We start from the raw sequence: 24,758 nt of genomic DNA, 5'->3' as shown, positions 1-24,758 counted from the left end.
AACTTGTATTAATTTCAGAACTAAGATAATGTTACCACAACTTTTTAAAGTTAATTTTCAAAACTGCTTTTCATGGTGTTCCATTTTTATCTGGAGTGGATTCTAACCTAATACATGACTCAGGTTTGATGCCAGCTCAGTTTTCAGTATGTGCTTTAGAATATGTCTAATATGTCTTTTCCAATATGACATCTATTTCCCTATACTGTTATCTGCTAATGAGAAAATCTGAAAGCTTTCCTACCCTGGATTAAGTAACATTTACATCAGACCACTTTCCTTGCTCCTCTGGAGCAAGGCAGCTTTTCCTGACTCGAGTGCTGTGCTTACAGGTTTCCTAGAAAACGCTGGGACTTGTTTTGGGAGCCTGGCTGCTTCACTGCTGGATACAACATTGCTCAGATCAAAACAGTTCAGCAGTTTACCCAGATTTCCTTACAGTGCAGCAGAGGGGAAGCCAGTTGCAGAATTAGGAAACCTGAATTGTGTTAACCCTACAAAAAATACTTCAGCAAATAGCTTCTTTCCATTTTAGTAACGGAACACTTACTAAATGGAACACTTACTAAAATGAAGTTAGGACTGTACTTAATTACTTTGAAACTAACTCCATGCCTGAGTAGTTCATTGAACAAATACTTTGCTTGATGCTTTACCCTCAGTGTGTGCCCTCAGCACCTCTGGTGTTGGCTGAAACGCTGGCACTGATTCTTACTTCAGGAAATCTCCTAGGTGAGGAGGACACGTGCTTTGCTTCACTCCTGTAAGATCTGTGCTAGGTTGTCTTCCATACGTAAGGTAGAAAAGCTGAAATGTAGCCAGCAGTATTCAGCAGGCAGGACTGACTTTTTCAGCCCCAGTCCTATCTGTAATCCTAAATTACAGCAGGGCCACAAAGGAGCTCATTCCCTACGAGCCGCCTGCAGCAAACCAGAAACTGCAGCCCTGGGCCATGTTCTCTCCTTTCAGGTGTGACGCAAAGAGCCTGTGGGGCCTGAGCCGCTTCTTCCCACCGCGGCTGCTGCGTGAGCTCGCGGTGGTTTGGAGAGCAGGTGCTGTTAGGCATTTACGTCTATGCGTGGAGACGACTCCCAAAACTTGGCTCATGGGACGCAGCAAGGCTTTGGGAACGCCAGGGAGGCTTCCGTGAGGGCCAAGCAGTGTGCGAGAGTGGCGGGTCCTATCTCACTCCCTCAGGCTCCGGCGGGCAGGTGGCTCTGGGGGGCAGCTGCTGAGGGGCAGAGGCCATCATCACCTGCCGGCGGGCTCGTGCGTGCGGCAAGCCCCGCTCCGCACCCCCGGAGCCATTCCCGCGGGCCGCCGCCTTTGAAGTGCAGCCCCCGCCCCGAGGGCACGGGCGCTGTCGGGGCGGTCGCTCGGGAGCGCCGGCCGGAGCGGGGCTGAGCAGGGGGCACCGGGGGGAGGGCGCACGGAGGCGTCGCCCGGGCCGGCCCGGAGCCGGGTCTCTCTGTTTCCCCGTAAATAAAGCGTCGGGCCGTGGGCGGCCGTATAAATGCGGCTGCGGCGGGGCCGGCTCGCCCTGCCCCAGGCCGGGGAGTGGGCGCAGGCAGAGCCGCGGTTCAGGACGCGGACAGCGCTGCGGGGCCGCGGGCGCGGCGGGGCCGGCAGGGGGGCCGCGCTCGCCGGCTCAGGCGGGGCCATGGCCGCGGGCGGGCGGGCGAGCGAGCCGCTGGCCGAGCTCAGCCACTACGTGGTGGCGCGGCCCATCTACAGCGAGCCCGGCTTCCAGGAGGAGAACGAGCGGCGGCCGCCGCTGCCGCCCACGCTCCGCGAGCGGGCGCAGGCGGCCTGCAGGTGGGTCCGGGCGGCGGGAGGGAGCCGGGGGCGCGCTGTCCCGGCGCCCGCAAACTCCACCCGCCGAGGCATGGAGAGCCCCACACGCCGGACACATCTCTGCTCCCCTGCCCCATACGCCGGACACAGCCCTGCTCCCCTGCCCCACACGCCGGACACAGCCCTGCTCCCCTGCGTGTCGCACTGCCCAGGGTGTGCTTCCTCAGGGAGCGCGCTTTTGACACCACTACGTGCCCCGTCCCTGTCTGTGACAGCCGCTGCCCCTCAAATTTAAATGTGCATCAGCTCAGCTCTCTGCCACTTTGGGGTTCTTGGGGCGCTCCAACTGCGGCTCCGTGGGGTGTGTTCATCACTTGTTTTCTCGCAGATGTTCAAGGAAAAGGGCCTTTCAGATTGCCAAGTCCTTTCTGCCCATCCTGGAGTGGCTGCCCAACTACCGGGTGAAAGAGTGGCTGATCAGCGACATCATCTCGGGGCTCAGCACCGGCCTCGTCGCCACCCTGCAAGGTAAAGCCAGGCGCGCCCGCGCTCCGCTCCCCGGGGCGTCCCCATAAGGGAGCCGGCTGAACACCGGGACGTTTTGCAGATGGAATTACAAATCTGAGGCTTGTTATTTAATACTAGATATTAGGTATTATTTTGCAATAAATAATTTATGGTTTTAATTTATTCCTTTTTCTTTCCTTGGATAGAAGATTTAAATTTCCTGTGACGTGCTATAAGGATGTAATTAACTTTTCTTCCAGGCGCTTTACTCAACGTGTGTTTATTTTTATATTTAAAATTTTAATTACATTGTGATAAATCAGATAGGTTGTGTGGTCTTACTTATATTTCTTGGTTGTCTAAGCCATAGTTCTTCTGCAACTGCCTACAAAAATCTAGTTATTCCCCTAAAATAATGCAACCTTGATATCTAATCCTCTTTAAAATTCATCTCATAAGGTTGTTCAGGTCTCTGCAGAAGACAACCCTCAAGGAGGTGGTGATGTATTCAGATTTTTTTAAAAATTAAACTTCATGGATATTTAGAGTACATGGCTAGCAATATTAAGTTTTCCTTACTTCCTTATTCCATTTGTTAGTAAAGCTTTCAATAAGATGAACAAATAGGAAAGTGTCAGAAATAAGCAGAAATCAGTTCAAATAAGCCACTTAAGGAAGACTCAGAGGGCAGAACCATCCTGCCTGAGGCAGCATCCGCCTAAGACAAGACTGACTATAACCCAATAATTTAATCTCAGTAGAGTTCTTACACTATTTTCACAGTTTTTTCGGGACTTCAGCAGGCAAAACTAGCTGTGTGAACCCCAGACTTTCCCCCAGTGGAAATTCAGTGTTTGCGGAAGAGGACAAAGATTTACACCGGGAACAAAGAAAGCAGTTTACGCATTCCCGATTAGACACAAGTGTTCTCTCCTGTCTGTTCCCTTGGAGCATGCTAGGAAGGCAGAGACTGGCAGGAAAAAAGGATTACAAACTTCTGCCCCAGGCAGGGGGTGATCTGAGAAATAAAGAAAGTGATTCTTTCCCAAAGAAGAGTGTCAGAGCCGGAAGATCTTTGCTGAAGGTAGTGGCACAGTTACAGGATCCCTGTGCCTTTTTAAAATGAACTGGGCTAGATAGACCTTTCATATTACTTATAAGAGCTATTGTGCTCATACTATAACCTCCTATTTTTTTTCAGTGCCCTTATTTTATCCTAATTAGAATTTATTTGTAAAACCAATTTTTAAATATACTTTCTGGTCTCCCACCTATGCATTTAAAAAAAGCAGAAAAAAATGGAAAAAACCCAAAATTAATGCAAATCTACACCTAGCTATAATTTTAAAAAAATCTGAAATTTTAGAACATGAATTACAGGAAAAATTGGCCAAAATATTTGCAAAAAAAATGCTGGGATCTTGAGGTTCCTGAAATCCCTAATTCCCAGCAACTAAGTGTCTTGCTTGCAGTCCTTTGATCAGTCACAGTAGTATGACCAGGACTTCAGGACTTGTCATACTCTGACAGGTTTTGGAGAATCTTTGAAGGAGAACTCTGGCTAACTGGGATATGATTTTGAAGGCATTTTTTTTTTTATTGCTTGCTGGATTTGACAGCTTGCACAGGTATGCAAAGGAAGAAGAACCAAGGCTCTCAAATTTATGTGACTTCCTATTGGCAGATTAGTTTTCACTGGGAAAAGAAGTGGCCCTATTTTCACAAGAGCTGAAGATGCTGAAGCGTATTTGTTGTGCAATAACTCAGAGACTTCTGCTTGAAATTTCTGTCTGAAACGAGAACATTCACACATCCTCCTTTTCTCTCAAGAAGCACACACACTCTTGCAGCAATGTTATCCACTTAGGTTTCTGTCTCAGCCTGTGTATTGGGCTACCTATGCAAACATGGGAACATCTTTCGGTACTCACTCAGCTACCAGCATGGGATGTACAGTCAATTACAGTCATTGATACTCACTCACATGTGTGCCTGCAACTGACTTACAAGACAAAACATATTCTAAATTGCCTCTGGACCACAGCAGTAAATCTTTCTGAAAGTCTAATCTAGACAAGATAGTAGATTGCTGAGAGATTTTAAATATGATATTTTGATGATCTATCATTTCAGGTTTGGCTTATGCTTTGCTGGTTGCAGTCCCTGTTGGATTTGGTCTCTATTCTGCTTTTTTCCCCATCCTGACATACTTTTTCCTGGGAACATCAAGGCACATCTCAGTTGGTAACTGCATGTATTCAAGTTACAGTGAATTATCTATTTCAGTGTTAATCCTTACTGCAGACATTTATATTTCATACAATATAACTACTTTCTGAAACAAATTTGCTATGGTGAATATTAACATTGATGGATCTCATTGGGAAATTAAGGCTTATTTCTTCTTTATACAGGCAGTTGTTCATAATAGCTAACTTTAGGTATGCCACTGCTTTTTGCTTGAATTTGTGCTGAAGTTTAAATCTTGTCTTTGGCTGCACTCTATGCAAGAAATTACAAGATCAAGGCCTCAGTAGGCAGTATGAATGACAAACATTTTGTCTATCAACTAAAGCTCAAGATGGCTAAAACAGAGCTGTTTCAGTCTTCTCTACAAGCCTTATTTCCTGCATCCTTTTTTCATTACTGTAGACAGTATCTTCTTGCCTGTCATGGAGACCCAGAGCTTGTGTATGCTTATGTAGGGCCTCACATCAAGGCTATGGGTAAACTCTGTTGATTCTTTCTGAATGCTTTCTTTAGAATATGAGGTTTGTTTCTTGTCAGTTCTCACATTTAAAATTCTTGTTACAGCTTGATCACTGAAGTGCCTTTTTCTTCATTCTAGCAAAATACAGTCTTTTCTTGTTCCATATCTACCAAGAACACATTCTTTTCCCCTCCCAGAGCTTTGGCATGATACTACACTTTTTCATCAGCTTTCTTCTCTGCTGCATCAAAAGTCTTTGTATGTTTTGTCAACTTTGTTAGCCTCTTCCTACCCTACCAAGCAGCTCACATTTGCTATCCAGATCTGACTTGTTGTGTCAACTTATGGTGGCATTCCTACTTTATAGATTATCAAACACTCCTTCTTTATGCTCTTCCCAATGCTCTTATTCATGAAGTGTCCTTTAAGGTATCTATAAAATTAACTTAACCTTCTTTAAGACATTTTGTGACAATTTCCTTTTCTGCATAATTTTAGTAAATAGCTGCAACAAATATGATTACTTTTACGTTGTGTTTTGCTGACACAATGATCACTTTCTCTATATCTTGCCCAAAGTGTAGTTTCAGTCATCTTTAGCCAATGTAATAGCACAATACTGCCAAAAGATGTGGTCCTACCCATTGGATCATGTTCCTGCCAGATGTGTGTTGTTGGGAACCCTGATCATGTGGCATGCTGGATCAGCTGAAAACTAACCATGACAAAAAAAACCAACCAGCCAAAAAAACACAAGCAAACAAAGAAACCCTAAAATGTAAAGAAATGAATGTTGCTTTCACCTGGATTGTGATCTCTATTGTCTGGTTATGATGCTGATAAAAGGGAGATGGTTGGAGTGTGTTGACCCTGCTGCCCCCTTTGGCCTTGGTACAGCCCTAAATTGGCTGAAGCAAAGCATGAAACTGCACTTTTATCTGTATGTACTACATAAGTTATTTAAAGATGGAGCAGTATTTAAAGAAGGTGCAGTATTTTTGTTTCATATATGCAGTGCCTGTGGCTCTTGGCCCCTAATACTACCAATGTACCCCAATTACAATATTACACGGTTTTTCTGACCTAGAATTCCTTGTCTAGTCTGATAATTTTTTTTTTCAATGTGTGTTAAATTCAGTGTGCTCTGTTTGTCATTACAGGTCCATTCCCAGTGGTCAGTTTGATGGTGGGATCTGTTGTATTGAGCATGGCCCCGGATGAGAATTTTCTCATAGAAGGCAGTAATGCTACAGGGACTAATGTCACAGGGGCACTGATAGATACTGAATCCAGAGATGCACAGAGAGTGCTGATTGCAAGCACTCTCACCTTCCTGGTTGGAATTTTACAGGTAAAATAGTTGACTTGAAGACACCAGGTTGAGACTGCTTTAATGTTAATGGCAGAAAAATGCCTGCTACAGCAGTCAGACATTTTCCTGTAGTAAAACACAAAATGAAGGAAAGTTATCACAAACCTTTAAGATCTTCAAATCCTGTGTGGAGACAGCATGACTGGGAGCACAGAGAGCAGAATAGCCCTGCCATTGCAGACCAGAAGACCTGCATGAAACTGAGTACTAATGGTGCATATCCTGTGGCTTCCTTTCACACATTGCTTCAGGTCTCCTTTATTTCCTTGGATGGACAGTACTAAGCTACACTAAGCTGAAATGGGGGAAATACTGTCCTAAGACTCTGCATCAACAAAGAGAGAAAACAAAGCATAAGAAATCTCCAAATAAAAGTGTACCTTTTTTGTTACTTAACAAGCTGATATTTTTCATGATTTTTCTAGGTTATATTTGGAGTTCTCCAGATTGGTTTCATTGTGAGGTACCTTGCAGATCCATTAGTTGGGGGATTCACAACTGCAGCTGCTTTTCAAGTGCTTGTGTCACAACTGAAAATAGTTCTGAATGTTTCAACTAAAAATTATAATGGTGTCCTTTCCATAATATATGTAAGTATGCCCTTCTAATCTGCTTTGGTTTTATGATAGGTATTTTTATATGATTGCTTATCTTCTGCTTCCATTTCACGCAGGGATGGTTCATATATATGGTGGTAAGTATAGGGCATTCCTTTAGTTCTCCCTTTCATGAAGATCTTTCGTTTTTAGCTGTGGAGCTCTAAATAGCTGCCTTTGGGGTTCCTTAGACAGAAATTACCATCTTGAAGTCTTTTTCAGACAGAGCACTTTTTCCCATGAAGTTTAAATTCCAAGCAAAACAAGTTAACACTTCTGGAGACTACAGTTTGTCTCATCCCTTCCTTTCTCACTTATTTTGAAGGACATTTGATCATTTATTAACCCTGTCAGGTCGTTTCCCAAGGCTCTTTACACTTAAACCAGCAGGTCATTCTGGTGAAGGGCATAATTCTCCATTTCACACTGTAGCCATGCATATGAATTCCTAAAGGATACAGATTCCCACCCTTTGGCCAGGTACCTATTGGTTGGCAAATGTGAGGCTGACTGTTACTTTACAATTCCATTTGTTGATTTTATAGAAAATGCTCAAATGGAGCAATGTTTTGGCTGCATTACAGAAATACTGCATTCTTAGAGGTCTTGTACTACAGAATAGTATCCTTTCCCAGGAAAATTGCTCAGAGTTGTGTCACTGACTTGAGCATGAAACCATCCAGGTTCACAGTATTTTAGATGTTCCATAGCACTTCATATTAGAATAGTAGATTTCTAAAAGAGGCTGTTCTAGGGGAAAAAATATATTTGAAGATTTTACATGCTAGTTCTGGCAACCAGACTAGGAAAAATACAGCGGACATCTAGATTAACAATAATAGGATGAATATAACTATAAACAGCAAGGTAAACATTAAAAAAGAGATGTGGAGGACTATTTGTGTGGGTAAAAAATTATTTTCTTAATGGGCCTTTTCAGAACTAATGAAAACTCTTCCCCTCAGAACAAGGAAAGTTAGATGAGACAAAGTCCTTACTGTATAATATACATTACAGCAGACCTGGCAGAATGATGGACTTGTTAATCCAGCATTTTTTTCCCATCTGTTTGTTTATTGAATGAATGGTATTTAGTATAATACACTTTTTGAAAGGACTGCATGGTTCTTCCAGCTCCAGCAAGGCTGAGTGGGATGCTGACTTTTTAGGTTAAAGTTCAAAACTTCTGTGTTCTTGCAGGTGAGCCAGGTCAATGTGTTTGCAGGTGCATGTAGAGCAAAGAAGTTGTTATTTCGGGTCTGCTCAACCAGTGATTTGCTGTGTCTGCTTCAGCAAGTTTTGGACTTGCTTCAGTAGTGTTTAACAAACTGCAACACCAAGCATCCAGCATTCGCAGAATCTACAGCCAAAGTTAGGAGTTTACTGTTTCCCTGTGGAATGAGGCAGTGCAAGAGGTGCTCAGCCATTCTCATGGGATCTGTGGTAAACAGTAGAATGGGCAAGAAATGCCTTCAGTCAGCCAAGGGAGGGCGTCTGATTCAGTGTTTCAGGAAGGCTTCTTTAGCTTAGAAGACCTAGCCAATTAAGCACTTAGATGCTTTATTTCCAAGCCAAAGTCTGTTCAGAAGGGTGGGAGTGCTGCTGCTGCAAACCTCCTCTTATGTTTAAACCAAAAACTCGTTATTGGGGGAGCTAACCAGGATGCAGGATGTCTGTTTCTAGCCCCTTTTCTACCAGATCATTCTGCTACAGCTACTTCACCAGGCATGGGATAATTACATTTTCTTGGAGACAGAAGACAAGTGAGAACTACCCTGATGCTTAGGAGTGGGACAGAGGAGTATTTGTGACTTTTCTGTAATCATTTCTTCATGTTTTCTCTGTACAATAACTTGTAATAAACGATATGACCAAGCAAGGGCACAGGAAGGGTAGAGAAGGGAGCAGCCTATTGCAGCCCAGTTTGAGTGCTCCAGTCTGGGGCCAAACTCTGCTGGGAGGCTTAATTTACTGTAGAATGAGGTTGAGTGGCTGCTTTTCTGAAGTGCAGTGTTGGATTCTCCACAGCCTGGTATGACCTGTGTGTTCATACTCATTCTCTGTTTGTCAGCAGTGGAAATAGGAAACAAGTAAGGCACAGACCTCATGAACTGGGCATGAAGTGAACCAGAGCTTTGCCCATGGGTCTGCTAGCTCTCTTTAGAAAAATGAGGATCTCCCTTGCTATTTGTCAAAGTGAAGAAGCTCCAGATCTTCCCTTCCTTGCTCTGATACAGGTAGAGGTAAAACACAGTTAGAGAGTTAACTCTTTTTACTTAGCATTAATTGACTAAAATTGGGAAGCAGAAGCCCCTTATGTGGACAATTCTTGCACCTATGCTTTTTCTATTAAATTCACTATTAAATCCATTTACTGATAGCACCTTGACAATACATTTTCCTCGGGCTTCTCTAGGCTTGAATGAAGTTGCTTGGCCTTCTCCAAAACCCTATGCATCTGGATCATCTCATGAGTATTTGCACATCCTTCAAGTGGACATGGACATGTTTTATGCTATCATTTTTATTTTTCAGACTCTTGTTGAAACATTTGAAAAAATTGGGACCACCAACATTGCAGATCTTATTGCTGGACTCCTCACCATTTTTGTCTGCATGGTAGTTAAAGAAATAAACGATCGGTTCAAACACAAGATACCTATACCTATACCAATAGAAGTGATTGTGGTAAGCAAGGGGGCATAGCAAAAGCTGAAAACAGATAAAATTGATGGGTCTAGCTACAGGAAGACAGGAACTCTTTTTAAGTCTTAAAACTGTTGTTTTATCTTATTACAGACAATAGTAGCCACTGGCATTTCATATGCTGCCGACTTGGAAAAAAAATACAATGCAGGCATTGTTAAGAGCATTCCAAGAGGGTGAGTGTCTTTGTTTTGTGGGGAAAAGGTATTATTTTAATTGGCTAAAAATGACTGTAGTAAGAGAAAATGCATAAAAGAAACGTTGAGAGCTGTAACCTGAGTTTAGAACTCAGATCTGGAAATTTTCTGAGTTTTACTTCTGGCTCTATCAGTTATGCCACCCAAACGTGTTGCCTAGATTTCCTTCTGTAAAATGGGTTTAGGAATGTCTGTCTAATTCAGGAAGTCCATCTGAAAATTAATTACTTCCTGCTCATGAAGTGACTATGGGACTGTGGAAAATGGTTTTAAAAAATAACAATTTTTAATAAAGAAATTCTGCATAGATTTAATTTCTGTAATCCTGAGTTATCCCACTACGGTTCATAATCCTGCTGCTACTGTTATCCCAATCAGCTTTGTCACTTCCATACTCATAGGAGCAAGGATGTTGAGGATTACACTCGTAGAGACTTCCACTTGAAAGATTCAGAGCACTTCACAGTAGTAACCTTCACATTCCATTTCGTATTCAGGGCTTAATTAATTAAAATTTGTGGAAACATGGTAGGGGATAAAATGCTTCTGAGATCTTACTGAAGAAGTATGTTAACAATAGTATGAAGAGCCATTAACATATTTATGTAATTCATCATACTATTCAATACATTCTTTATTCGATGCTTCAAAAAATGTAGTTTTTCACTTTGCTATCATAAGGCCAAATCTCAGTCATGCTGAGAACAATGGGAACTTTGTTGCTGACTAATAGCATCAGGATTTGGGCTGGGGTGAGCTAGATAAGCGTGTTCTGTATGTCAATGGGCTGTTTCCACCTTTTTATTAACTTGAAACATTACACTTCATATTACAAGCAACCTGTTTGCCTCTGCCTCAAACTCCTTGACAGTTCTGGTAAGAATAGAATTCAATCAAAGCTGGTAACACCAATATATTTTCTAAATGCTAGATTTTTGCCTCCTGAGCCTCCAAATGTCAGCCTGTTTTCCCAGATGATTGCAGCCTCCTTTTCCATCGCTATTGTTGCTTATGCTATTGCCGTGTCTGTGGGGAAGGTATATGCAACCAAGTATGACTATGCTATTGATGGAAACCAGGTATGTATAACCAAAATATTTTATAAACATAGTGATGTTTATAATGTAAAACATGCTGACTTATGTAGCCAAATGAAAGAAACACCATTCACACACATTTTTCAGACAAGCACTGAAGTCTGACACGAGAAATTCTTTCAACTCTTGAAAAAAAATTAGCTGAAATGGCCACATAGAGATGAGCCAGATCCAGCTGCAGTATGGGCTTTTCATACTATTTCATTCCTTCTGTATCAGTCTAGTGACTGCAGTAGCTCTGAAAGGGCTGAGCACTGTACAGGGAAATTTTCTGGTGATGCCAAGTTGACATGGCCTAGCAACCTACTTTCCATTTCCACTTATAAGGCATATTTTGAGGTGGGTTGCTTGAGCAGATAAAGGCGATGTCAAGCTAAGAAGTTGCTCTGGACAGCTTTATTTAGGCTTAGACTTCATGCAGGATTTGAATCAGCTGAACTTTACAGTTAATAAATGATTGTACTTCTCAGCATGACTCCAGTGACATCAATATAACTACACCTGTAACCTAACAGATCAGTCCTGCAGCTTCACCCAAGTTACACACAAGTGCCTACCAGCATATGAACGTGCTGGAGTAGCTGTGTGCACTAAATGGCTGAGCTGCTTTAAGCATTGCTTTCTAGGGGCACAGAGCTAGAATGTGCCATGAGCTGTGCATCACAAGCTCCTACAGGATTCCTGCATTTGTTCAGTGTCTTCACCAGGGGTTATGTTGCTTGCCCATGGTGTGGAATTAAAATATCAGAAAGCTTCCTCATCCTGCATCTATGTTAATTTTTAATTTTATCCTTTGAGAATATTAGAAAATGCCCTCACTACAACAAATAGATGAGTACTTTGTTTAATGAATCCTTTATTTTAGTACTGATGGATTACATAAAGTTTGACTTCAGAAACACTGTTTTGCTGTGTATAAGAAAGTTATGCTTCTGTTTGCCAGTTTACAGTCCTCAAAGGTCATATCTGGTAACACTTGGTCTTAAAGTTGACCAAAATGCACCAACTTGCAGTTTAATAAATCTCAAAGAATTATACATAATCCTAGAAGTACTGTTTATGCTGTTCTGTTGTTGAAAATGTTGTTCTGCCAGCAGTGGTGTGTTTCAAAGATACTGATTAAATATTGTAGTAGAAGAATTAGTTTATAAAAGCAGAGTGCCTTCCTTTCAGTTCTACGTTATGAATTTTGCATATAGCAAAGGTTAAATGCAGGCCAGGATGATGAGCAAATAGTTTAGTTGTTCTGGAGAAGTTAAAATAAGATCATAAAAGCAGGTAGTAAAATAATTTTGAAGGACAGGTTGATACTATTATCTACCAGTGTCTGTATTGTCTTCATAGATCCAGATCATTAACACCTAAGAACATGAGGAACTATACCTCCAATATTTTCTCACCAATCACAGTGGTTACATGGGAATAGGCATGAATCATTTAGGTCTGTTCCTGCTCTTGTGGTTGGAGCTAAATAAAAATTTACAGGAAATTTAATTTTGTACAAAAGAAGGGAGACAGCCAAAATCAAATCTTAAATTATATTTTAAAAAGTTTGCAGTGAGTGTAAAGCTCTTGTGCCTCTGCCAGCTTAGTGTAAACAATGTTTCTGTCAATTATATGGGGTTGGTTGCAGACAGCTCCCAAATTCTTTATTTCCCAGCAGAGGAATGGCCCAGACCCCAGGACATAAAGCTCCCAAGGTCCTTGTCACTTGAGCATAAAAACCAGCATCAGGAGGTGCTGGCTTCTGTGACCCTGGGGCAAATCTGAGATTGCTGCCTGAGACTCGGTGTGAGTTCATTGGGATGCTTAGAGTGAAAAACTTATGACTTAGAAAACTAGAAGTCTTCAGTGAAATTGTGCATTATTGCAAAGTTCCTTAATAGTTCTACTAATAATACAATGCTATGCATTAGTTAAAGGCTTGTCTAAACTCAGACTATTGTACTGAGTTTAGTACAATAAACTTGTTTAGCTTGTGATACCTAGGAGTTAAATTTATTCTAGTACCCATTTCTTGATGCAATTATTCCAGTGTAATTCTTAGAAACATTAGGTTTGGTTACACTGATAGAAGTAAGCTTTAAATACCTTTGTACTCAGATGAGTATGTCCACTTCAAGGGGAGTACACCAACTTCTTTGTGTTGGTTTCCAAACAGAGGTAGCTGCACTGGCACAAGAGGCATTTGTGTAAACATTTAACAGCTATTACTAGTTCATACTCTACTTAATATTACAGCTATTACTAGTTCATACTCTTCTTAATATTATTGTGCTACCTACTTTATCAACTACTGCAGAAGCTGCTGTCTTTCTCCATTGAAAAACAGTCTTCAGGCATCTTTATTTACAGCATTATCCAATTATCTTTCAGGAATTTATTGCCTTTGGGTTCAGCAACATTTTTTCAGGTGCCTTTTCTTGTTTTGTTGCAACTACTGCTCTTTCACGGACTGCAGTCCAAGAAAGTACTGGTGGAAAGACTCAGGTAATGGCCTTTTCTTACTAGTACTATGCAGAGGTAAATTTAATTTTGTGTAGTGCACAGATTTCACTGTGAGATGAAAATAGTCCTAAAATGATTGCGTTGCTGGCACATGGAAAGCCACAGCTCTAGTAGTGAATCATTTTTGTAGCTCTGCCAGAAGAGGGCAATCAAGTTTTACATACCATGAGTTACCTTAGGGGTCAGAAATCTTTTAACTCTAGTTCCCCAGAATTTCATTTCCAATTAAAGGACTGAGTTTATCAGAGTAGGATGTGGGAGGAAATCTCTCCCAGCTGGCTATGATATCTTTAAGCTTCCATGTGCTGGCCTGAGCAGCTCTGCCATTTGCCATTCACCATCAGCCATGGAACATCATCAGGTTGAGTAAACTACTTTGTTCTACCATACTATAGCTGTGTGGTTCTTAACAGTGAAAAACTACAGGTTATCCAGCAGCTTCTTTTCCAGCTTACACACAGACTGCTCCATTCATCTGTCTTTGTAACATAACCCCTCAAGAGCTACTACCCTGTGCTTGTTTAGACTTCCTGCTTAACTGAATTCCCTCTGTGTTAGTTGAAGTGAATAATGGTTGCCCGCATATGCCTAAACACAATGACACTTTGGCAGGTCTCCCTGTTCCTAAAGAAATGTAACGTGCAACTGTTTGTAGTTTTCTCTTTGTAATCCTAGAAACAGATGATAGAATCATAGTAAGTTCATTTCCTATAAACTCTGTTCTTTGCAGGTTGCTGGTATAATCTCAGCTGGGATCGTTTTGATTTCTATTGTTGCCCTGGGGAAATTGCTAGAGCCCTTACAAAAGGTACTGTACTCTTCTGCAGCACAGCCACATCAGATCCAAATGTTCAACTATGATGGGCAAGATTAATATCCCTCTTTAAACTGTGGTATCTGATTCCAGACAGGTCTGTGGTTTATAGTGGGTCATGTTGAGCACTGTCTTAATATGTATCTTTGCTTCCAAATACCATTTTTTCATTATTCTTCTTCACAGTCCGTGTTGGCAGCTGTAGTCATAGCTAACTTGAAAGGGATGTTCATGCAAGTGTTTGATGTTCCCCGTCTATGGAGACAGAATAAAGTGGATGCTGTAAGTAACCTAATTTTTTTTTCCTCATGAATGCTTTTGTCCACTTTTGGGGGTTTTTTTACCTTTTAATGCCACCCAAGTTTCTCTTAACTACCACATAAGCAGGATTTTGTGGGGTTAACATCAGAAGAGTTTTATGTGTATCCTCAAAATGCAAATGCCATGAGGTCAGTAAAAAATTCTTCATTTTTATGTCAGTATTCTGCTAATCTTCTATTTCCTAAACCCTGCTGTAAGGGTGCCAGTCAGAGTATTTTTGTGCATTGATAACTCCTTTGCAGCCATTTCCGTAGTATACAGCAATCTTGTGCTGATATGGCTTGAAAAGCAGATGGCCTGCTGCCACCCTTACCATTCTGATTTTATCTTTGTTAAATGAGTCAGAGACCTTTCCTTAATTCATGTACATATATTTCTGTTGTTACCACATGACCATCCCATTTGCCTGAATAATCTCAGATAGTCCTCAGGAAAAAGGGGTTTTTTTTGTTGTGGTAAGACTAATCCAAGCTAGGATGTGGATTCATTTGGCATGCTAAGGGATGTATGAAGAGACTTTTCTTATGAACCACTATAACCATATCTCAGGGTACTTGCTGACATCTCCCACTGTGTGTTTTGTGGAGCAGACCTTCACTGTGGCTCTTAGGGCAGGAAAAGATTGCATGAAAGTAATTTTTCCCATTACTGTGCTTAGATTTTACAGTTAGTGTCATTGGGCAGTACCTGTCTTAGACAGATCTCAGATATTTTAGTCAATCATTTACTGATTTATAGACAAAAGATGCCAGTGACTTCAGTGAGAAGTGGAAGCGCTCAGCTTTTAAAAAAATTGAGTCTACTGCATGGGCAGTGATGTAGCAAAGAACTGAGGAGTGCACTTCAACTGTTCTGCCTGAATATTCAGTGAAGATCTTAGAGAAGAGCCATCAGCTGTTAATGTGAAACACCTCTCTTTGCTACAGTTCTTTCTGATTCTTAAATGTCACTGAGGAATCCCCTTCCTTCCCTATATGTGTGCACGGGAGGCACCTTACAGTATTTTGCATCTTGGTAAAATAAAACTTTTCAATTTTAAGAAAGATTAACAAAGATTGCCATCATCAGAAATAAGTAAATGCAATGTTTAACTGTATCTCCTTTAATTTCATCAAAGGAATCAGATCCTTAAAAAATATTGCTATGTTGAAAACCCCTTTATTTCCTAAAAAGCTAACTATGCCTAATAATATGATGGATGAAACATATTGGAGGAAGAAGAAGACTTTTGTATGGAAGTCAGCAGATTGCTAGTGTGCTACAATCAGTTCCAAAGTTAAAACATGCTTTTCATATTACCTGGTCTAGTGTTTCTTTAGTGTGACCAGGAGTCATATGTTAAAATGAAAACACTTTATGTTTGTTATTTCTTCTCCAGATGATCTGGGTTTTTACATGTATAGCATCCATCATTCTGGGACTTGATTTGGGATTACTTGCTGGCCTTTTGTTTGGACTGCTGACAGTTGTGCTGAGAGTTCAGTTGTAAGTAATACAGAATCAGAAATAATTCTTAGTTTTATGTTATGAAAAAGGAAGATAATATGCTGAAATGCGAGATGATTTGTGGCAGAATATCTGCTTGGGTTTACAAAAATTTTGAAATGAAAAAAATCTGTTTCTTTTAGAACAAGACACTCTTTGTGTGCTAACATTTATTTACACTGATAAAAGAGAAGCTGCATTATTTGATTAGTATTTCATATCATGTTGGCCACTCTGGTGGTACTTAGCCATATGTTTTATATGCACCCACATAGCTGAGTTCTGAAAAGGGACAGGAACATTCTAGATCAAATATAAACAGATGTATTTTGTACAAATATAAACAGATGGCTTTTGTAATGAATTGATCATTACAGTAACTCTCAGCAGGTAATACTACTGCAGTATGTTGCACATGCCAATAACCTTTCCACTTATTACTTATACAAGACTGATTGTATGGCTGTAAAAGAAGAGCAAGAGAAAGCATTCTTATGAGAATTAGAAAAAAAATTGTGCTTCTGGCTGATTTGTTGCTGCTTAAAGAATATATGGGAGTGGAATGGTAAGAAAAGGTGGATTTGAAGAACCTTATTCAGTCATCTTATTCTTTTTCATTGACCTTTTATCTGAAAATACAACATAACTTCTTTCCTTCAGCTTGGAGTTCAGAGAGTATGGTAACTAGCACTACCATGGTATAGTTGCATTGTCAGCAAATGCATAAAAATAAAGCCTTGTAAAAATTGTTACACAATAGTAAATTATTAAAAAATGAAATTTGAAGAGCCTCAAAAAACCATTCCCAAATTCAACTCAGATGTTACCAAAATATAAAGGGGAGATGAAGCCTTACAAACTTCAAAACAATTTGCTTCAGCTGTTGAATATATATCTGGAGACTGCAAAACATTTTGGTTTTGTTATTGACTAAAATAAAACTTTAAAAGGTTGGACAAAAATATTTACATAATCTGAAAATAATGTAAATGCATTTCAGTTGATTTAAAAGCCATCAATTCTTTTTTCAGTGTAAAAAAAATTGGTTTTTCAAACTTCAAGCAAATTTATTTGCTTTTGAAATATTCTTCTGGTTTGGGAAACCAATTGAACAAGTTGTTCACTCAGCTCTTAAATCAAAATGGTGCATTAAGTAGGGTGAGACCAAAGTACCTTCTTTTTATAAAGGGCTGTTCATTACAGTGACACAAAATAGCTTCAACACTTTTGCAAGTCTGTTACTTTGGCTTTAGAAAGCAAACCACAGGAGTCAAAGATACTTTGTATGCAGCAATCCCTTCAGTTCTGTGAGTGCCCATGCGTGACATTTACCTTCACTGTCTTTACTTCTGTTAGTCCTTCATGGGGAGGCTTTGGAAACATTCCTGGCACAGACATCTACAAGAAGGTCAAGGACTACAAAAATGTAAGTCCTGGCTGAATTGTTTTCCTTCAGTCTTCATGTCAGTGTAAGAAAAGGTGGTGCCTTGCATACTGTACACAACTTGAATTTGGAAGTGGGGTCTTCAAAGATAACGAATTTTAGCACCCTCTTCATTCAGATGGTTGGTCCATCTTGCATGCTAGGGTTGTAAGCTTCTAAAAATGGAATTCCCTCAATCATCAACGAATCCGTGGTTTTTTTAAAAATCAAATATGTAATTGAAATAGTTAAACTGCTTCTTATTGTCAAAATGTGGCTGTTGCTGTTTAACCTTATATTCTTTGGCAACAGGTTATAGAACCAGAAGGTGTGAAAATTCTCAAGTTTTCAAGTCCAATTTTTTATGCTAATATTGATGGACTGAAAAGCAGCCTCAAATCTACTGTAAGTGATCAGTTATGGGTTTGGAAGCTTCTTAACGGTCCTTGAGATTTCCTCAGAATTATACTGACTTAAGTTAAATAATTTTGGTCTGTTTTCTGTAGGTGGGATTTGATGCAGTCAAGGTATATAATAAGAGACTCAAAGCACTGAGGAAAATACAAAAGCTAATCAAGAAGGGAAAATTAAAAGCCACTAAGGTAGGTCTTTTTAAAATTATTTATGTCTATTTTTTCTCAAAGGGTTACTGTTGGACTTTTTTAGCTAAGGTTTAATTATGAATTACTCTGTACTCATCCTTAAAATAGAGATGAAAAGTGTGACTTGCTACATGGTAGTACAGTTTATAAGTAGCATGCAGAATTTATAATACAACTTACAGTTTTAATCACCTAGACCCTAACTTAGAGTTTCTAACTACCTGAACCCCCTGCAGATCAGGTGAGATCTTAATACATGGTTTAATATATCAATATAATAATCATAATCTAGACTTAAAAATTACATGAAAGAAATTGAGTCACCAATACTCAGAAAACAAAAGACAGTGCAGGCATCCCTGGCCCCTGGGGGTGTCTCACTGTTAGCAGCAGTTTTGGTCCAAATTTCCCACACGGGACTTGCCATAGAGAGTGCTCTGTTATGGCAATTCCTGTGTTACACTTCCCTTTTCTCTGATGGGTTCACCAACTACACCTGGTTGCCCACGTGCCTGGGACCTTCAAGGCCAGCAAGGAAGGGAGAGATCAGCCTGGTGCCCAGGAACCTTGAGGCTGGCAGGGAGAAGAAGAAATCAGTTTTCTTTGTCTGATTGGTTCACAGGACCTTCAGGGCCTGAGAAAGAGGGAAAAGGGAACAAATACACAACCTGCTCAGCCACAAAGAATGGCTTCTTGATTATAAAATGTCATTAATTATGCTAACCAGTACCAGGACTGGGAGCTGGGGATACTGGTCACAAGTGTCTGTTGTCAATTCCTTCAACAGAAGGTACCACAGGGTGGTATTTTCTGTAACTCCCAAACTTTACCCATGATTAAATTCTATATTCCATATATTGTCTGGCAATAGAATGGCATCATCAGTGAGCCTGGTATTAATAATGAAGCTTTTGAGACTGATGAGGAACCTGAAGACAACCAAGATCCTCAAGTTCCCACCAAAGAAGTAGAGATCCAGGTGGACTGGAATTCAGAACTCCCAGTCAAAGTAAACATCCCCAAGGTGCCCATCCACAGTCTCATTCTTGATTTTGGAGCAGTAACCTTCTTGGATATTGTAGCTGTGAGATCAATAAAAACGGTAAGGGCATTTTTTTCTGATGTTCTATGAAAATGAAACTAGTCAGTAGTATGTAAATCCAGAGCTGTTAGCTGAAATTAATTTCTGAGTTTTAAAAAGTATGTTGTTGAAAAATACCATGAAAATATAAATATGAAAAATATCAGCGAGAAGTCGAATATTGGTGGTGTGTGTATTTTAAGTGGGAAAAAATGCATTAAAAGAACAATATGAAGGGTGCATAGTCAAGTACTCAAAATAATTAACTGCAAAATGTGGTCTCCTTATATGCAAATGTTATGAAATATTCTGGTTATATATTTTCTTTCCACATGCCTCCTGCTTTAATCTGGGCACAGGATGATGCTTATTCAACACAGAGGTAGTAAAACTTTCATCTTACCATCCCAGTTCAGTTTTTAGCCACAAGATTTATTTATTCATTCCTTCATTTATTCATTCATTTTAATTATGGAGGAAGAATGATTCATTTTTTGTAGTATCTTCTGTGGATAGTATCAAGTGCTTCATCAACATTCATTAATTAATCTTCAAACTCACAGTACATAATAAGGAGATTATATTTCTTCCTAGGAAGAAGGAAATGAGGTATAAAGATTAAGGCCAAGTATTTCCATTATTTTTGGTGCCCAGTTACAAGTGTGTAGGACCACATTGTTCAGTCTTCATTTTTTTCTGATATTTTGTATGTTCAGATTAATGCTTTCACTAACTTAATTGTGCAGTTGGGACTACTTAGCCTATCTATAAAACCAGATCTTTACCATGACTCAAGTTTATCAACTAACAGAAATAGAATTAATAATCATCTCTGAAAACACTAATCTAAGAGACTTGCCTGCCACCAGGGAGCCAGGGGTAGATTTTAGTCCCCTGCCTTTTAACTAAGTGAAATACAGGAGCAGTGTGTATCTTGCATCAGCCTCCTGCCTAGGTACATGGGAATATGGGTTTGTTGACATGACTCTCTCCATATGTAGCTTTTTCATCCAAGGACAGGTCCATCTGTGCACTGCATGAGTGGAAAATCTGTGTAAAAAAATCTGCATGTGCCAGTGAATGAGTGTATCGTATCACACATACATGAGGGAAATAAAGCTCACTCAGCCACGTGTGGTCTCACTTGGAGAGATTATTATTTGAATTTTCAGAACAGAATGACAAGCTTAATTGGCAGCAATGCTTGTGCATGTAAAGTGGGTATTCCACTTACATAGTTGAAGATAGGCCACTTCAGCAACCAGGTACTTAACTAGTGGATCTTTAAGTATAGTAAAGTATAGCACTACCTTTATTATGATAAATAAACAAAATATACTATGTGGAATGAAGACAATCAGAAAAAAATGAAGTGTATGAGCCTATACATTACACAGATGTACAGACATATATGTATTTTCTCCTTACAGACTTTATTTATTGAAGTCTTTGTTGCAAACTTTTTTTTTTTAGATAATTAAAGAGTTTGAGAGAATTGATGTGAGAGTATACTTTGCTTCATATCAAGGTAAATATCCAAGTATTTCTACTTTCACTCGTGCAAAAAATAAAATGAAGGTGAGAAGGGATCTCTAGATGTGTCTGTGTAGCATCCACACTAATAAATATGTGAACTGTAACACTGATAAGCATTGTTAGCTCCATTGGACACAAAATTGTGGAGTGCAAAGGAAATATGGAAAGTAAAAGTCAAAACTAAACTATAATTGATGGATTCATTTGGATTCACTTGATTTCTAACAGTTGCAACTGTGTATTTTAACTTTCATTTCTCAAGTACTTCATATTGTATAAAACTGTTATGACTTTCTTTTGTTCAGACAACCTTATATCTCAGCTGGAACGGGGTGCCTTCTTTGATGACACTGTCAGAAAAGACATATTTTTCTTGACTGTCCATGATGCAGTGCTCTACATAAGGAATCAAATGACATACAGTGACAACCAGGATCCCATATTTGAGAAGGTAAGGATATCCAGCAGTACATTCCCCTTCCTTCCATCATCTAGCACTCATTCTGGAAGTTTCTGTGGCACATTTGAAAACTAGACCAAGAACTGTAGTACAAAAAAAGTGGGAGTGTAGTAAATTAGGCAGCTTCTGTAGTACATGAGTACTTTTGTAGATTAAAGGAAGGGTCTGTCAGCTCCAGGAGCTTGTTAGTGAAAAGAACATGAGAAACAGCACATATGGCAAACACTTCATCCTAAGACACATTTTCTAATTTCTGACTACTGGCATCTTAAGAACCTCATCAGCTGGAGGTTGCATTTGGAACATTATATTTAATTGCTACAGATGGAGTTTTCTTCAATGTGTCTGTAATACTTCTTTTGGAACCTCTGACATTATCCTGTGGAGATGGGTTCTCTAATTTTCAATTATATGACAAATGTTTCCTGCTTGGTTTAGGCCTGCTGGACTTCTGGATTGTTAGCTGCAATGAATAATCATTCTCTGCTCCCTTTCCCAAAGCTCCACAGACTTCTAATCAAAGCCATAGTCTCACTCTGCTTGGCATGGATGTGTACAGAAGCTGTTCCACACTAGTGTTAATTCCTGCTGCCCTTCTCTGTGCATTTTGTTGCTGTATTCTGTGGTTTTTTTCAGATAACCAGAACACTCTGTAGCATTTAAAGGTTTGCTATGCTCTGTAGCATTTAAAAGGCCCTCATTAGAAAAACGGTCATCTAATGTCCTCCTTTCTTTTCACCACAATTCCTTTCCTAGCAATCACTATTACGGTATTATGAATAAATAACAATTAAAATTAATATTACTGATAATTAACTAGGCTAGGACTCTTATTTTTAGAACTTTTTTCATACTAATTTTTATGCTAGATATTAACATTTTCATAATGCTATATAGCAGTTTAAAGATTTTATTATTGTTACAAAGCCATAACTAGTCATGTGAGCAGAGACAGGCCCAAAGGCTCTGCAATTTATAAGTTCCTCTCAGCTGAAGTAAATCATCATCTTTGTCAAGGAACAGTAAACAACAGACTATTCTAAGTCGTAGAAGTTATTTTAAGGTACTTTAGAGTAAAAAAATAAATTTCAATTATATGGACAACGTGTTTCTTAATTTCTTTCTACCAAGATTTCACTCATGCAGGAGTCTAAAGAACCCATAGAGTTCACAGAAGCCAGCCAGCCTGATGATGAACTTGATGTTCAGGAAGAGGTAAGAACTTTAGAACTGAATGTGTCTATCCCTCTGCCTGTAGCCCTGAGTCATGCTGTGGGAGTATGGCCCTCAGCAGGTACCTCCTCCATAAATACTTACCCTCTCTGCATACTGAATGTCAGTGCTAGGTGGAGGAAGTCACATTTTTCTTGAGATGGTAGTAGATTGTATCTGCTTAATTATCTCCTCATCTCTCTTGCTTTAGGATTACTTTTGCCTTACACAGGCTTATCAATAGATCTAAACACAAGCTGGGCGCCTAAAAGAAGACTTTGTAAGGCTTGAGGCACCAGAGTCCAAAATTATGAACAACTTTCTCCTTTCATTCCTCCTTTTAACACAGCAGACAGCTTCTTGCACAACCTGCACAGTTTACAGAAGTTACTTTGTACTTTCACTGAGTTTTTAGTTTACACAAACATGTCATTTTTCCAGATGGTGTATACTGAGAACTAACCACAGCCTGTTTCTCTGCACCTTTCCAAACCCATTTCTCTAGGCTATGCGCCGACTTGCCTCCTGAAGGACTGCTGGTACCATCCTGCCTGTGAGAGCACAGCAATATCCACCCACCAGTACTATCCAGACCAGCATTTTCTGCTATGAAACCAATCTTTGCACTTGAAGAAAACCCTGATTGTTTGTCTGAATGATACAGATCTCTATTACTCTCCAAATTTTAGCTAGCATTATCCCAGAAATATTCTGGACCTTGATTCTGCAAGCACTTTCTGCTATGATATACATTAATAAAAAAAGAAAATCAGAAGACTATTGTGAAAGATGCACTCAGTTTTGGGACTAGTCAGGCAGAAGTTGCACTACACTTTTATCAGTGTGTACAGGATGAAAAGCTGCTCTGTGGTCTGCCCAGGAGAGTGGAAGAGACCAAAATCTTTGGATGGCAAGCCTTTTGTTCAATATTTCTACAAAGCCTAGTGAAAGGGCTGGAGTTCTAGGTGGCCAAGGCTTTGAATTCAAGAACCTTAGTGTGGGAATATGTCCTGACAAGCCTTGGAAAATGCACCATGATCATTTTTTTCAAGCAATTCCTTAAATTGCTGCAGGTAGTTAGATCACTGAGAGGTGACAGGTGAAACTGTCACATGAACAGGAAACAGCACTGAACTACAGTAATACTTCAAATAGGAAAAGTTTCTAAAAACCCTTGGATATGGGTTCATTAGTTCTGTATTAATCCCATTGTAGCAAGTCTTGCACTACTATTAATGATTGTCCCTTAAATGAAGGACAGAGAAGATTATTTTGGCTAGGTTACATAATCTTCATCAAGAGGCAGATCATGACATAAATTAAGGAAAACCTTAGTCCCTGGGTACTTAATGAAATCTGTAAAACAGGCTGATACTGAGTGTAAGCAACAAAGTCAGAATGTGACCTAGTATTGACATTTGGGGTTTTTTAAATGGAATATAGGTGTATTTTTTGTTTAATGAATAGTTATATTTTTATAGAGATTTTTTTCTTTTAATAGTCTACATCAAACTGCTGCTGTTCTTTTACATATGAAAGTTCATAATGCACAAGTGCAATAATTTACAAAAGATAAAGATTTGAGCAGCAAAATTTTAATCCTTAACTAATGTTCCTAGTTTTCATGAAGAAGAAATGTATTTTGATGGGAAAAAATACTGTAACCTTAATTTTTTTAGCATGAGATTATTTTTTAAATGGGGGAAAAACTCTGCATTGTAAGGAAACAGATAAAAAGTGAAATGCGAGAAATGTTCAGGTATAAATTGCTTTTAAGTTTAACAATGTGGGAAATTACCTTCAGTATATTTAATTCTCCTTACTTGATTTCATCAGAGAAATTTTCTCACATTACACTGAACAGAGATTTCTGCTGCAGGTAGCAGTGAAAGAGCTAAGCACTAAATACATTTTTCTGGCTTCAGGACCCTAGTGAACTCTGTTAATATCAGTGAAAAAAATCCTATAAACTTTGGCCAGTTGGACAGTATCTTACACAATAGGTAAAAGCACCAAACTAAAATCTGTGTTCTCTTGTTAAGGCACAGACTTCAGCTTTCACAAGAGTGAAGTTTCTCAGTACACTGAGAACTTAACTTGAACTTAGGTGATGTTGGTGCTCCAGTCCAAGCCAGCAAACAGCAGGATTGTATTCACAATGGACATGGGCTGTGGAGTGGGCATCTCCACCATCTGAGAATGGGGCAAGTGTTCAAGAGGCAAATCAGACCACTCTGCAACTCTGCAGATGGAACCATTAATTTCTGTTGGCACCAATGCTTCAGCCCAGCCTGTGATTTGACAATTCATGCTTTTAACTCTACCTGTCCTCCTTCC

General features: G+C 39.7%; 1 protein-coding gene across 1 annotated transcript; it reads left to right on the top strand.

Annotated features, from left to right (window-relative positions):
• Positions 1-1,655: 1,655 nt before the first annotated feature.
• Positions 1,656-23,784, top strand: SLC26A4 (solute carrier family 26 member 4). The gene is made up of 20 exons (XM_030960106.1): positions 1,656-1,815; positions 2,183-2,322; positions 4,435-4,545; positions 6,172-6,362; positions 6,809-6,973; positions 9,515-9,667; positions 9,779-9,861; positions 10,814-10,961; positions 13,356-13,469; positions 14,218-14,295; positions 14,488-14,583; positions 16,001-16,107; positions 17,464-17,533; positions 17,843-17,935; positions 18,037-18,132; positions 19,004-19,234; positions 20,687-20,741; positions 21,055-21,200; positions 22,341-22,424; positions 22,927-23,784. Exons 1-20 carry the CDS (start codon positions 1,661-1,663, stop codon positions 22,948-22,950), a joined length of 2,340 nt encoding a protein of 779 aa, XP_030815966.1. The 5' UTR covers positions 1,656-1,660; the 3' UTR covers positions 22,951-23,784.
• Positions 23,785-24,758: the final 974 nt, after the last annotated feature.

This window comes from Camarhynchus parvulus, chromosome 1A, assembly GCF_901933205.1.
Source record: "Camarhynchus parvulus chromosome 1A, STF_HiC, whole genome shotgun sequence".
NCBI lineage: Eukaryota > Metazoa > Chordata > Aves > Passeriformes > Thraupidae > Camarhynchus > Camarhynchus parvulus.
This window is presented reverse-complemented; position numbering and strand designations above follow the sequence as displayed.